The sequence below is a fragment of the Erithacus rubecula genome, assembly GCF_903797595.1.
Source record: "Erithacus rubecula genome assembly, chromosome: 3".
Taxonomy (NCBI): domain Eukaryota; kingdom Metazoa; phylum Chordata; class Aves; order Passeriformes; family Muscicapidae; genus Erithacus; species Erithacus rubecula.
In genome coordinates, this window is record NC_136689.1 from 84259561 (window position 1) to 84274545 (window position 14985).

The 14985-nt window shown below is 38.9% G+C and overlaps 1 protein-coding gene across 2 annotated transcripts in view; it reads right to left on the reverse strand.

Moving 5' to 3' along the window:
- Positions 1–14985, reverse strand: part of LOC306799380 (band 4.1-like protein 4B) — a 63028-nt gene that overhangs the window by 13630 nt on the left and 34413 nt on the right. For both annotated transcript variants that reach the window (XM_079300322.1, XM_079300321.1), the window contains exons 5-6: positions 13368–13506; positions 12849–12926 (exon numbers count right to left, since the gene is read on the reverse strand). In XM_079300322.1, coding sequence (XP_079156448.1) covers positions 12849–12926; positions 13368–13506 — 217 coding nt within the window. The remainder of the gene's footprint in view (positions 1–12848; positions 12927–13367; positions 13507–14985) is intronic.

Here is a 14985-nt window from a genome sequence, read left to right on the forward strand (position 1 = left end):
GTCTCTGCTAAAGCTTGGATTTGCTGCAGTTATAGCATTTCACAGGTACTTTATGCATAGTAGTTTGTGGTTGCAGTATAAACTGTACACTATTTGCAAGCAGGTCTACCTAAACCACAGGAGTTAAGATGCCCTGGATATCATCCTGAATCTTCATGTCAGCTTCTGTAGCAATTTGCAAGGACAGCTCTACAAATTTTTTTGGTTCTAGTTTCTTTTTTATGCTATCTTTAGGGATCAAGTACTCTAGGTTTTCACTAGGATTGTAATTATGGGTTGCTAGCAAAGGGATTTCAGAGGTATGGGGAGAGCATGAGGGATGACGGCTATAGTGTTATTAAATCAGTCCAGCATCTCGACAGCACATTGGAAGAAAATGCACGTCCTGCATCATTTTTACAATATATTTGCCTTGTGAATATTTTTGAGAAGACATTCTTCAGAAGAATACAGAATAAGAACAATTCAGATGTGACAAAACAAGACAGTGTCCATGCTCTCCCAGTCTACAGGATTTTCAGTAATCTTTCGCTGGTGCTGTGAAGGTGAGCAAGCTTAGGCAGAACATAACCACAGAATGGGCTGTCAGCCCAGTCACCATCCCCTGAGGAAAATGTGGCAAGGCAAATGATGTCACAGCCTTGGTGTGTTGGCTAAAATGCAGACTAAAGATTGCAGCGTTTGTTTAAAAAGATTGCAGGTCTTTGTTTAAAACACAGAATGAAGCAAACAGAAACCAGCAGTACCCACTGTATGTGGTTGCTCTCCAACAGTTGCTACATTAGTTGCATTTCTGGGACAGCTAATGCAAAGTTACCTTTTCTGTCCCTTGGCTTTACCAATGAAATCAACGGTGATCCAGTGGCAGGTGCCTACACCACGTGCACAGCCAACAAAATCAAATGGCATCTCTGCAGATGGAGGCTGTTTTCACAGAAGAAAGTCACTAAAGATGGATGACATGAAGAGGAGGAAATGAGTGTTGTGATTCCTGCTGGTTGAGAGTGCCTAGTTAAGCCATATCCTTCCCCATTTCACTGCCAGCAAGCAGACTGTATTTTGTACCAGATGGAAAAGCTCACCCCTTCACCACACCTGGTTATTTCTAAGTGTAGACACTGATGGCTCATCACCCAATAACTGTAAGTTCACCAAGACTTATTAACACAGAGACTTTGAACCCAGGAACATCCCCACAAAGGCTGCTTAATAACCATGTAACACACCTGCCCTTTTTTAGAACTCTCTGGATCTAAACTCTGCATGCCTCTCTTGAACAGTTGTGATAGATTGGCACAAACAGTGTACTGCTTGACCATAGTCCAACACAAACAGTTTGTCTCTTTACTGTAATCAATCTCTACTTGTGTAAGAGCAAAAGCTGGCTGAAAGTACTTAAGCATCCAGAAACTCAACCCATCACAGTCTCCTTGAATGTCAGGATAGTAAGAAATACTTTGCACTAATTTTCTGTCCTATTTTTCTGGGCTATTGAGCTTTGACAAAATCCCCAGGAGTTTATACAGTTCATTATTATAAAGGAAAAGAATAGCACAGATAGATTAAAGTCAGTAGAGCTGCAGAGAGAGTGTTAAAATTACAAACTGGTGCACTATTTATATATCTATACAGAAGGACACTTGAGTGTATTTTCAACTTCAGCATGTGATCAGTCCCAGGGAATACCACAGCCCTAATCTATGCACTTGCCTACAAATTTTGGTGACCTCTCACAAATTATGAACTCAAGTACACATAAGAGTGCTGACTGCTGTGCTGTGCTGCATCTGTCTCACTACTCTAGAAGTCTACTCTGACTTAAGCTTCTATAAGAAAATAATAATTTCCCATCAAAATATGTCACCTTTTCCAACATGGAAAGCAGAGCACCACTTCTTTAAATGTAGTAGATACAAAATTATTTGATCCTTTCAACAAGACCAGCTGAAGTAGAAGCTGGAAGTCTACAAGGAGCAGTGTATTGCTTGGTTTAAGATTTGTGCATGAACAAATTCAATCCCATATTTAGCAAATCTTTTGTGATAAATGTAATAAATGAAAACCTATTTATTCATAACATCACACTCTTGACTATGAATCATTCATATGGTCAGCCGTCAAGTATTAAATAAACACAAAGATTCTGTCTTGACTGAAAGTAAAATCTAGTTGTGCTCAAACACAAGAGCTCATTAGGCATATACAGATTCAAACACCTGCATTGTAATACTTTGCCAATTCAGTGCCATGAAACACATCATATGCCTCTGTGTCTGTGGGATGTTTTCCTAAAAGCCAGTCTGCCAGTCTGAGACACTGCACTCAGGAATGTCCCATGGCTAAAGAGATTAGTACCAGCCAAGGGATAATCCCAATCAATTGGGGCTATTAGTACATAACTCATTCTTGTTCATCCTTAATTACAAAATAAATATCTCCTCTGGACCAAGAACACAAGCACAGAACTTTTCTGCTTGGCCCAGGAATGACAGCAGTTTCAATGTCAGAAAGCTGTTCTATCATTTGAGCAGAGCTATGCTTCCCCATATTTTGTTTATTGAGCAAAAGACTGAGTATATTCCTTATTAAAGACATCTCTGTGAAGGCAACCAAAGAAAATTATAATGTTGCAGGGAGCAGGAAAAGTAAAACAGAAATAAGAGAGAGGCCAAACAATGGCAGTCCTCTCCCCAGAGGTGGCACCTCTTCAAGGGAAGAAACATACTATAAATAGAATGCTACAGGCTGATCCTGGTCCCTAGTCACTGACTTCCTGTCCATCCTAACAGGAGCTCACAGGCAAGCCAGACTGGAGCTGGTTTGGTTTTTTGGTTTTTTGGTTTTTGGCTTGGTTTGGGGGGTTCTTTTGCAATCCTATGCCTGGTGCTTTTTGAGTCTGCTCTCTGTGAGCTTGGGAACTAACTGTTCCTGGTGCAGGAATATGCCTAACTTGAACCACACTACAGATGTGAAGAAAAGCCTTTATCCACACTGCCTCACCAGCCCTGCTCTGGGTGAGAAGAAAAGGGAAAGCACAGTTTCTTCAACCCTTTTTACAGTAGCAGCAAGATAGGAGAAATCTGAAGGCCAAAATTGCTTTAGAGGCACACACAAACATGGGCTCTCCTGAACACAGATACTTTTGAAGAGAACAAGCTTTGCCTGAAATCTGGGCAGCTCAGCCACTGAAGCAAACACATGGATTCTATCTGTATGTAGCTCTTGAGCTTCATGGTTATGAATTCTGACAGTTTGCTCAACTTGGATGCAGCATGAAGTGGGAGCCAAATCGTGCACAGATTCAGGGGGTCGGAAGCCCACTGTGCTTGGCACACAACTTCCCATCCCCAGCACTGCCAACAGGGCTCAGCAGAGCACGTGCACATGGCTGGGTGTCTGTGCCAGATGGCAGGGACAGCTCCTCCATCACAATCCATCCCTGCAATAGCTGGTACTCCGCCAGAAGAGGCCAGGTAACATTCCACAGCACGGGAGTGCTTGCAAGATTCTAGTCAAAATTTTGACAAAGGACCAATAAATGACATTAACTTGATAAATGAGTTTTATAGAGATTTACTTTCCTGACCTCACTGGCTGTATCTCTGGAGAGCAGTGGCATTTAGTCTTAGTTTGCTGAAAATGAGAAGAATGCCGTACCATAAAGCGAGCCATAAATCCATAGCTCTTCCACAGGGATGGTTTTGTGGACAAGTTCCAAGGAATAATTCTGAGAAGTATGCAAGAACTGCTTTCTATTAATCAGGCTTAAAATAGTTGTATAGAATATCTAACTCTGTAGAATTTTTCTTCCTCAGCTCAAAACACTTTAGTGGTTTTTTTTGTTTGTTTTTTTGTTTAATGTTTTTGTTTTTTCCAAAGCGTCATGTAAGGGATAATGAACAGAAGGGAACCCTTCCTACTGAGTTCCTTGGTTTGCAATCCAGTTACTGTGATAGCTAATAAGCTAGAATTAGGGAACTCCTGTTTTCTTTCTCCCATAATTACAGTACAATTTTCTTCTATGATATACAATGTCTGGGACAGGCACAGAACAGTGGAATTACCACAGACGTGCTGAGGTTTATGCAAACTTCAAATAACTTACTGGTTATTCTACCATTGCCATTCCTCTGAGTTATAAGACTTGTACTAGACTCCGTATAAAGTCATTGCAAAAGATCTGTCTGGATGTAAATCTCACAAGTTAATGACTGTATTTCTGTTTTGGTTTTGCTTGCTAGTAGACACACTACAGAAAATTAAATATATATTATGCTTCAGTAGAGAATTTACACCCTGCTGTGAGTAACAGCAAAAATGAGAAAAGGCCAGAAGAGAAAATCTCTGGTCACTTAGGTAACACTTGTGGTTCATCAAAAAGGACTGCTACTGCTTTGGAATTCTCATCAGAAAATGCCTATTTATTCAAACTGAATATGTTACAAAAGAAATGGTTCGGATTCAATTTTCTCTATACTTGAAAAACAAATTTTAAAAGGTTTCAATCACACTTTGTCAGTGCAATTTTTAGTGCATAATTCAGAAATAACATTTTTTGTGGGAAACATGAGTTCATTGAAATTAATAACCCAACATTACTTGGAAATAAACCACAATATAATTTCAAATTGGCTTGATCTTTCTATCTATCCTTCTTACTACTCACTCACATTCAGTCCAGGATATTTTCCAAAGTAAAGGCTTTTGAAAGGAAAATGTAGGCAACCAGATTTTACTATAATCAAAGAAGAAAGAAAAATTTCCTAGCACTTCTGAGTATTCAATTGTGTGGCAAATAAAAAGAAAGTTTACTTGATCTTTTTGCTGGTTTTGCAAGTTGAGTCACCCAGCCAGTCAAAAAACAGTTCAGAAAACAGATGTTCCCATTTTCTGCTGAAGCTTGAAGATGTTCAATTGAAATATCACACTTGTTATCACACTGCAAAATTGTGAATTAGATTTACACATATATCAATTCATTAGATGGCTGGAAAGAAAACAAACACACAATAGTTACTCACTGAAGTCTAAATGCAATTGTCACTAGTCACAGCGAGGAAGAGAAATTAGGAACTTCTCAGCTGCTGAGACAAAAGGAATAATGTACTTCTCAGGCCAAAATAAAGGTGATCAATATCAAAAGTATTTGTGACATAATAGCTTCATTGGTGTACTTGTCTCATTGAGAGCAAATGTGAAAAGATATACCTAGTTTCAATCTTTGCACAGAAGCTGAGCATTTTTGTGTCACATTGATTATTGCAGAGTGAAAGAGGAGACAGCCAATACAGAAAGATGATGCTTTATGCTCTGAAAAGCCCTGTCTATGTATTGTTCACTTTTATTCTTCTTAGGCAGATGTTACACCTGCTTACTGCTGCTCAAAACATGGAACATATTCACTTGAAAAGAAAAGCAATAATCTTAAACAAAAAAGACACTGAGCAAAAGTATGACTGAACATATCAGACCTGATTTACAACAAAACACAGGTTATAAAAGCTTTGCTAAAAATTTGCCTTCTCTGCTTGCTGTAGGAGGTAGATGCCAGCTGGTTTGAAATCTGTTTGCTTCCATTTACTTGATTCCTTTCACTTACTCTGATGTTGATTTCAAGCAAAAGAGAAAGCTGCTACTGCCATGGAATGATCTTTTTTTTCCTGAGCAGGCAGGAGAAATGGATTTCAGAGGGTATACTTTTTCTCCTCTTTTTCTTTTCTTTTCTTTTCTTTTCTTTTCTTTTCTTTTCTTTTCTTTTCTTTTCTTTTCTTTTCTTTTCTTTTCTTTTCTTTTCTTTTCTTTTCTTTTCTTTTCTTTTCTTTTTTCTTTTCTTTCTTTTCTTTTTTCTTTTCTTTCTTTCTTTTCTTTTCTTTCTTTTCTTTTCTTCTTTTCTTTTCTTTTCTTCTTCGACAATGTTCATGACCCTCAAGTTTTCTGACCTTCCTAAACAGTGCTGAAGTGGTGGCAATCTGTATCAGTTCAGAGGTACTGAGAAAAGCTCTGGACTAAAAGTGATTAGGGAGTTAATTGCACAAAGGGAGAAGCACACAGACACAGACACAGACACAGTCCTGCACTGCCCTGTCTGTGGTGTTTGGCAGATGCTCTCCATCATCAGGGAGCAGATTCCCTGGGAGCTTGGCCTCCAGTCATCATTCCTGCAGTCAAGCACATCCTATACCTCACCCATAAATTGATCAAACTTTAAAGTAACTTCAACAGTCACTGTACTTCCTTTTGGAATACTACTCCAGAAACTACACTGCTTGCAAACACACTCTATCACTCCTACAGTCCTCAGGAGAGCCATCTGTAAAACCACAGGCTTTCATAGATGATCTGACCTACAGCTAAGTAATTTTGTTTGTAGGGTTAGTGTTCAGCCCCACTAAGGAAGCTGGGACAGATTAAACCATCCTGCACCCATCCACAGAAGGAGCTACATGAGCAGCTGTGATACCACAACCCCAGTCCCCCAGCTCCATGGGCAAGTCTGGAAATGGCCACTGAGCCACCCATTGTACAGGCACACAAACATCCCTGTGCAACAATCTCACAGTCATTACATGCTCATACAGAGCACTTTTCTGATTCTATCTCTCTGCAGGCACACAGGTTGTGCAGGATCCTCCAGCTGTCTGGGGTAAATATCTTCTCAAATGAGATCCCATCTGCTCAGGCCTATGGAGTTCAGCCAAAGTCTTAAGCACCAGGACCATCTCTGCTTGCATGATCAGGCAGAAACCAGATTTACTGACAGGCATTTGCACATTTTATAACTTCTGCAACCATGAAGCAGGTGGATGGAATGCCACAGCATGGTTAGGACAGCATCTTAAAAAGCACAAAAGGTGACAACAAATAATGGTACGTGGCAGAATTTATCACGTCTCCAGGGAAAAGCTTCTGCCCTCATGATCCAAATTATCTTCTGACATTATACCTTACCTTCATCTCAAGTTTTATAAAATGTTAGCCAGTGGACCACTGATTATTTAAAAGCACTGAATTAGATTATACATACCTGAACTTTTTTCTGTTTAGTACCTTTCTCAATTTTTGGAAGTTTTCTTGCTCATATACACATCATATCCAATTTATCACAGGGTCCACAGGTGCAAAGTCAGCAATGGATTTCACTGTGTGGATCTTTTTATTTTTTGGAGAATTTGCTTTCAATTAGTTAAACAAATAGAGAAGTGTTGAATCACCTGTCATATATCTACAGAGGGCACCAAGTTGTTCTGCTCAGCATACAGATAAAGGGGAAAATATACTGAGCCAATGAATTTGAATCACCTAAAGCAGAGGAAAAATAAAAAAACAATTGTAGAAGCTTACAGTTCATCTTTTAGAATTCTCTCTTATTTCTTCACTGACTACTTCTATAATGGATGAATAGGAGCAAATCCCTAAATAGCTAAGTAGCAGTCAAAGAGTTTTAGGCATTTAAAGTTTAAATTAAGATTCAAGGGGCTGTCTCTGAGCCTGACACTCAGTTATCCTGCCTGTTACTAATTCAACAGACTGCTTATGAAACTGGCATCCACCAATAAAGCCTTGTACTTTGCAGAGCTACATATTAGTCACAAGCCCTATTTATAATGCTTTATGTATTCACCCATTTATCTGGTTACCAAAAGACCATGATTCTTCTAAAATGTTCTGAGCCCCATCCCTAGCTACTGGCATGCCTTTTATAACCTAATTGATGCTCAGGTAGCCTGCATTTGCTTGATTCAAGCTGTGTGCTCCCAGGAGCCTTACACTGCATGGGCCTCTTAGCACTTCCTGCAAAGCCCCAGTCTAATGTGTCACTTAGGCTGAGCCTTACTGTGCACCCCTTTGCAACGTGTTCCCATCCAGCTGATGCACTTTTCCTGCAGCATGAGTAAATTTAGAGTATTCCTTGAATCCACATGGAACTAGATCTATTGCCTATTGCTGTAAGATTTTTGTATTGAAGTTGTTTGCTTTAGCAATTGCTGTTTCTTTTTCTTAGTTGAATATGGAATTAAAGGGCATGAACTTGAAACTGGGAATAAATATGCATTTGATATCCTGTTTACTGCTTTTAATTCTTATTTCTATGTGTAACAGACAAACTGTTACAAACTGTTTGCAAATTCTTTTGCTCATAATTTGCCATGGCATGTAAATTTGAGTGTGCAAATACTATCAATTGAGAACGCAGCTTGGGAAATAGCATTTTGGATATTCCCCTTTGAATCCATTGCATAGTTACTGCATCCAATTTGTCTTAGTATAAGAAATTTCTTGTTTTTGTGATGAAGAAGTAAAAGTAGAAAGCTTCTAATTCTGAAGTATATCCCCCAGTCTTCAAGAGTCCTAATTTTTCTTCAGTATTTAGTTCACCATAAGGAAAGCATTTATAAATTTTTCTCTGACTGAGCTGTTTTAAAGATCTCAGGGGCATGCACAGATACTTGATCTATACTTTCAGCCAGTTAGATAGTAGATACATGCTAATGTTCTTATCAAATATCAGTCTTGAATTACATTATAGTCACTCTTGTTTAGAATTCAAAAGGACTGGTTATGGGGGTATTGGAGTTTGATATGCTTGCCTGTCTTCCACTGAAAAATTGCTTTGCACAGAAAGTGAAAAGTTATTCAAAATGAAGTCAAGAAGTACTAAGCTCACTTCCCACTCTGTTATTTGGCTTATTACAACCTTGCAAAACTGTCATAAAAAATTAGCAACTAAAAATTAAATTAACTCCTCTTTATTCATACAACAAACATTAAAGGGGAGTGGAATGAAAAGATACATTACTTACTTTTCTCTATTCACTACCTCTTGCTTACTATCCACTACCTAGAGAGTTTGCAGGGATGTTTTATCACCTCCATCAAGATACAAAAACTTCTCCCACTTTCGCCCTGAGCTGACTCACTTCTGACCTGGTTACCTTCACTTTATTTCCAAAATACTAGATGCTAAGGCATCAAATTCTGCACATTTTCAGACTGAGATCACTTTGAATCAACAGGATTGCATACCCTAGTAATGCTATTACTAAAATAGAATACTTGTTTCCAACTCATCCTAAATAAAAATACCTTCTATTACTCTGAAAGCATTTATCTTTTTGTTTTTTAACTATCATACTGGTAATTCATACTTTTTAAATGTTATATATCAGGCTTTAAATAGGCAAATAGTTTGCTACTTTCTCTTTTCCACCAATAGATGGCAGATGAACCTCTAGAAAATTATTCACTTGATACAGCATGAGATAACCTATAATTTGAAAGTACAAAGCCAGCTGTAAATTACTGCTCTCTGATACCTCTTTAGATGTGATCATGACTTAGTCCCAGCTCACCCACCTTGCATTACAGATCTTGGTTTAAGTTTAGGAATAGCTCCATGTTGTGTGTAAAGCTTTTATTTCTTTTGTCCTACTCCATTAGGTCAAACTGAAGTTTGTGCACACTGGCTTTCTCTCTTGGTTGAGAAGGCTTTGTCAGTGCAGTGTAGCAGCTGTTACATCCATTCAGGGTCCTAAGACTGAGCTTTCTGTAACTAAACAAGAAAAACTCTGCATTCATGCACATGTCAGAAATCCCACCAATTGTAAGCCACAACAGAAGAGCTTAAAGCTCAGGCTTTGACTTCCAGTTCCAGAAAAGCTAGAAACACGAGGAAGGAGTGCAGGAGGAGAAACAGCCTACTACACTGACAAAACTTATTCTGCTATACCTCATCAAGGATGCTCTTAATGTGATAATTCTTCATATATGATGCTGCATTTTTAAAAAATCCATTTGCAAACACAAAACCAGGAGGGATTGAATCTTGTTTACATACAAGCTAAAAGGATACGGTGCTAAAAGTCACAATAGAGTGGCAAAAAAAGATAAAGATTTTATTCTCCTCATTTTATAATTATTTTAAGGACAACAAGTAATATGTTGTAGTCAATTAACTGTAGGATCTAATTGAAAAATTAATAGAAATGTGCATAAACCACAGGGTTTTAGGAGTGCAAAGCACAAAAGGATACCTTTCCCTCTGGGCAATCTGCATTAGTAAATGTACATTATTTTTCCTGCAAAATTATTTCCTGAAATCAGTCTGCTTCATAATTGCCCTGCTGTTACTGGCAGTCTAGGTATTGATGACTAAGTGACCATTAGAGCTCAACTGGTTCTTTTATATCTCACAGTACCTCCTCCAGGCTGACCAAGTAGACAAATTTGATTGCTCTCATCCCTGCATGAGATGCTTTGATGATTTCTAATTATTCACTCCATTCAGTAATCCTTACATTTTCATAAGTTAATTTGGTTTTCTGAGCTCCACTTCCAAGTGTAATTCTCAGTATGTATTTCACTGTATTTGGTATCTTCCACTGGCAACAGCAGCAAAACATGGATAAAGCCTAAGGTCATGACAAAACACCAAAGGTTAGGCACTGAACAATGCAGCTCAGTCAGTTAATCACTCTCTACCAGTTATGTTAGAGAAAAGAAGCGAGGATATCTAAAGCTTCTTCAAATTAACACCTCTCCAGTGAACTGGGGAAGTTTGGCAGCATGTACCACAACCAAAAAAATCACAAAACCTAATTTTGATTAGGTGCCTTTTTTCTTTCTAGTCCAGACAACAAGACAGCTGTTTGAATGACCCTCTGCAGGAAAACCGTGACTACACAGGAACCTGAGCTTCATCTCTATCACCTCAGGCAAACACCCCAAATAAGACAACATGCATGACCCTTCAGCTACTGTACCTGTCACTGACTGTGAAACAAATGGGTGCAATTAACAAACAAATTCCCAAGGGCCAGGTCACAGCATGCAAAACCAGCACATGACCACAGACTTGACAGTAACACGATGCTAAGCTGTACATTACCTTGACCCTCAAATAACAGACAGCACATTCTATCACAACAGAACTATTTAAATGATCAGACTGTCTCAAAGTTACACATTTGCCCTTAGCTTGTCTTTGCTTGGAGCCTCTCTCCCTGAAGAGTAAACTTTTCATTCAAACCTCAAGTGAGAGCAGCCTGAAGTCAGTGAAACTGCAGAGAAAGGTCTGTAAACAATACCTGCTCTGTGGAGAACAAGCTGACCTTTATAGATGTTAAACAAAACAAAAAGGGTTGATTGATGCTGGGCAGTACCTGCTCTCCAAAATATTAAAACCAAGAATGTCAATGGAAGGTTAGTTCATGAAAATAAATGTGATAAATTATGTCAGTGAGTGGTGGGGGAGGGAAGAGGAAAGCACGATTTGGTAGAATATTTAGGGCAAAAAGCCTTTATCCTCAGCTGGAAGAGGAAAAAGTGTGTAATGCTGACTTCTGTTAAATGGAAAAAAATAAAACCAAACCTATGTTTTCTAGAGCAGGTCAGTTGCTAAAGTCTCCATGACTCATTTTTAAAAAATTCTGATTAATACAGTAAGACATCATACGTTTTTTAGAATAAGAAATCTATTTGTAAACTCCAACAGATAACAACAATTTAGCCACAAATGTGCTATTAATATAGAAAAGGACAATCTAACCTAGATAGAATCATGGAATCACTTGTGTTGGAAAAGACCCTTCAGATCAAGTCCAACCATAACCCAGCACTGTCAAGCCCCCCCTCAAACTGTGTCCCTCAGTGCAACATCCACAATCTTTTAAATACCTCCAGGGCTGTCCACTCAACCACTTCCCTGGCAGAGTGTGCCAATGCTTTATAAACCTTTCATTGAACAAACTGTTACTAATATGCAAAATCTAAGGAGTAATTTGAAGCTGTTTCTTCTTGTCCTGTCACTTCTGACTCGGGAAGGGACTGATACCTACCTCTCTACAACCTCCCTTTCTGGTAGTTTTGGTTTCAGTCTGCCTGTGTCTTATTCAGCCCCACAGCTCTCATCCAGTGGGAACAGGACACAAGCAGCTATTTACAGACAACACAATACTGTCTCAAATACTGAACCAAAAGGCACAACCCCACAGCACCTTTCCAGGACTGTAAACCAGGACCTAACCATTTAGTGAAAACAATGCCCAGGACAGAATTACCTTAATATAAAACCATTCATGCCCAAAATTTAGTGCTGTCCTAGTCACACTGTTTATATGCTTTAACTGTGGTTAAAAATGCCTTTGGACAGCAGAGGAGCTATATATATATATATATTAAGAGTTATTTGCAGTGCAGGATGACTTGGAGGAAGTTAAGGATCATATTATGATTATGCTAGAAATCTGCTGAGAATCTGAGATGAAAGAGTTGAGATCACTGAAGTCAAGAGGCATTTTGGTTTCAGTGGGACCAGCATCTCTCCCTGGCTTTTTAGCAAAAATATAAATCACTTAGCTCCAAAAAAAATCAACGCATTTTAGGCAATTTTGTCTGAAGTGAGGAAGAGAACTCTGCAAATGAAACATGAAAGTGCAGGTACACATCTTGGGATTGGCTATTAGATAAGCTCTGAACAAAACTGTGGCAAAAAGAAGTCACTTTTCAGACAACTACCAAAAGCAAAGTTATGATCACACTAGGAATCTGTGTTAAAGGGACAAAGAAGCTTGTGAAACCAGTGCAGCAATGTGTAAAGACAGGAGAGAGAAATAAGTAGTTATCCAACAATAAATGCATTCAGAAGATCAGGCATAACACTTGTTGATGTGGACTGATTTTCAGAAATTCTGAGCTGAGTTTGATGGAGGCTCAGGATCACTGAATATCAAGCAAACTTACTTCATTCCCATGCACTCTCTAACACACTGCATAGTATCCCATCCATTTTAGCTGCAGACAAATGATTGAAAACCTCTACATTTTCCTGGTTACAAACTAAAACTATTTACCATTGGTGTGGCCTCTGTGAAATCCATCAGGAGGTCACCTGGCTCCAAAGCAAATGTACTCCCAGCATCTGTGGAACTCTAAAGACAAAAAAGAAACCCAGCATTGGAATAAAGAACCACTTAATTTCTGTAATTTTTTGTTTGTTTGTTTTGTTGAGTTTTCTTAATTCCTTAAAGCACAAATTGCCAAATGGATTTAAAATTTCACACCATGTTTCTCAGGTCCTGAAAAACTCAGGAAAGATAGAGAATCTAATTATGCACCTTTAAGATCCAAGGGAGTAATCCTGATCCACTGCCCACTAAAGCTGATGAAAAACTGTTATGGATTTTAGCTGGGTCTTGGAGCAGGCTCTCAATACTTATTCCACAAGTGAAACCTATCACTACGACTCTGCATTAAAAGCTACTCTTAAATGTAGAATCACTCCATCTAGAGAAAGCCTTTGACTTACAGCTCCCTGCTACCCTTCCTGAACCCTCTCCCAAGTGACCTAAGCTCATTTCCTTGAGTCTTACCTTGCCACCAGGTGAAACCTGTGTCTGTCCTTCTGATGTTTGTGGCGTACACGTTTTCTGCGACCCGGGAGATGCTGAAGACACAGGTGTTGATGCTGCTGCTGCTGCTGCCAGTGCTGGAGGAAGGTCATCTTCATCACTGCCATTGATAAAAACAGAGAGATTTTCTCATTAGAAGATGCCACTGGACTTCTGACTGCACTTGTGTCAGAGGAGGCCCTGGTAATCTGTGTGTCTGCTGTAGTGCTTTGAAATGAAACTCCATTTACTCTTCCCTCTGAAATGCAGCTACCTTTTCAAGTAAATTAGGTTTTTTTTTAAGCTTTAAAGATTCCTTAAAATTGGGTTGGCTTGGTACTTCTCATCTGCAAATGGAAATCTTATGGTTATTAGGTGCAAGCAGTGTTGCTATGGATTATGTATATATGCATAAATGAACTGACCAGATACTATTCCACTTTAATGTTTATTCTTTTCTATGGAGTCTGGCAGCATTGATAAGAACAGATATGGTGACATCTATCCATGGATCTGACTGCTCCATTGGTTTCAGACAACAGTAGATTTGACACCCATCATAGAGCTAGTCTATGCTGCTATCTTCAAACTGTTTTTAAAGGAATTTGATTGACTCCAAAAAGGATCTCTTTAAAAACATTCTCGTGAGGGTATCTTTTTCCCGTCCCATTTATACCATTTACAGAGAAAACACTTTATTTAAGATGAGGTTGCTTCCCCTGGGCTTTGGGCCATCAAGCTGAGCTCTTTCCATCTCACCTACTGTCACTACTAAATGAAAGCCTGTAAAAAATGTTAAACCTTCATTTACTTTTGCAGAACCCCATCGACTACAGTTTACTGGGATCAGTCAGCCCTGAGTCAGGATGTTTCCAATTGTTAATTGCAATTGGATGGAGGTAAACAGAGTCATAGTTTGGCCTTATTACAGGGAATTATGTGTGAAAAGGAAAGACTACAGATTGACAGTTAAATGCACAGCGAAAAATAATGAGAAAAATTACTTCTGCTCATAAAACAGCACTAATTTTAACTACCAATGTGCACTCACAGCGCACAGAAGCCTGCCATGCCAGCTTGACAGATACTTCCAGAACAGAACTATACTTGATTTAGTGCCACTTGAAGGCAGCATGCCTGGGCAACACAAAAAACTTCAAAACTACATGCCATACAGGTTACACAATGCTGGGTTGACTAGCAATATTTTTTAAATATTATATAAAATTTTGATGATTAATATTATCTTTTTCAAACTTAATTTTTAATTTCTTCAGGGTAAGGCTAGAATTCAGCACCACAGCATGCACAATACACAGGTTTTATGCTGGAAAGAAAACATGAAATCTTTTGGACCTGTTGAACAGACATTTTATTAATGTGACAAGCCCAGAGCTGGGCTGTTGACCTGGTTAATCTCTCTTTCAGGAGCATGTAGCTGACATTTTCACAATCCTTGCTCCCCACTCTCAGCATGAATTCACTGGCACCCTCCCCATCCTTGCTGGGTAAAGCTACTCTGGTGTATGCAAGGAAGTGGAAAAATAAGAGTTAGGGTTGATTTATCAGCAATCAAACTCTCAGCACACTAGCTGCAAGA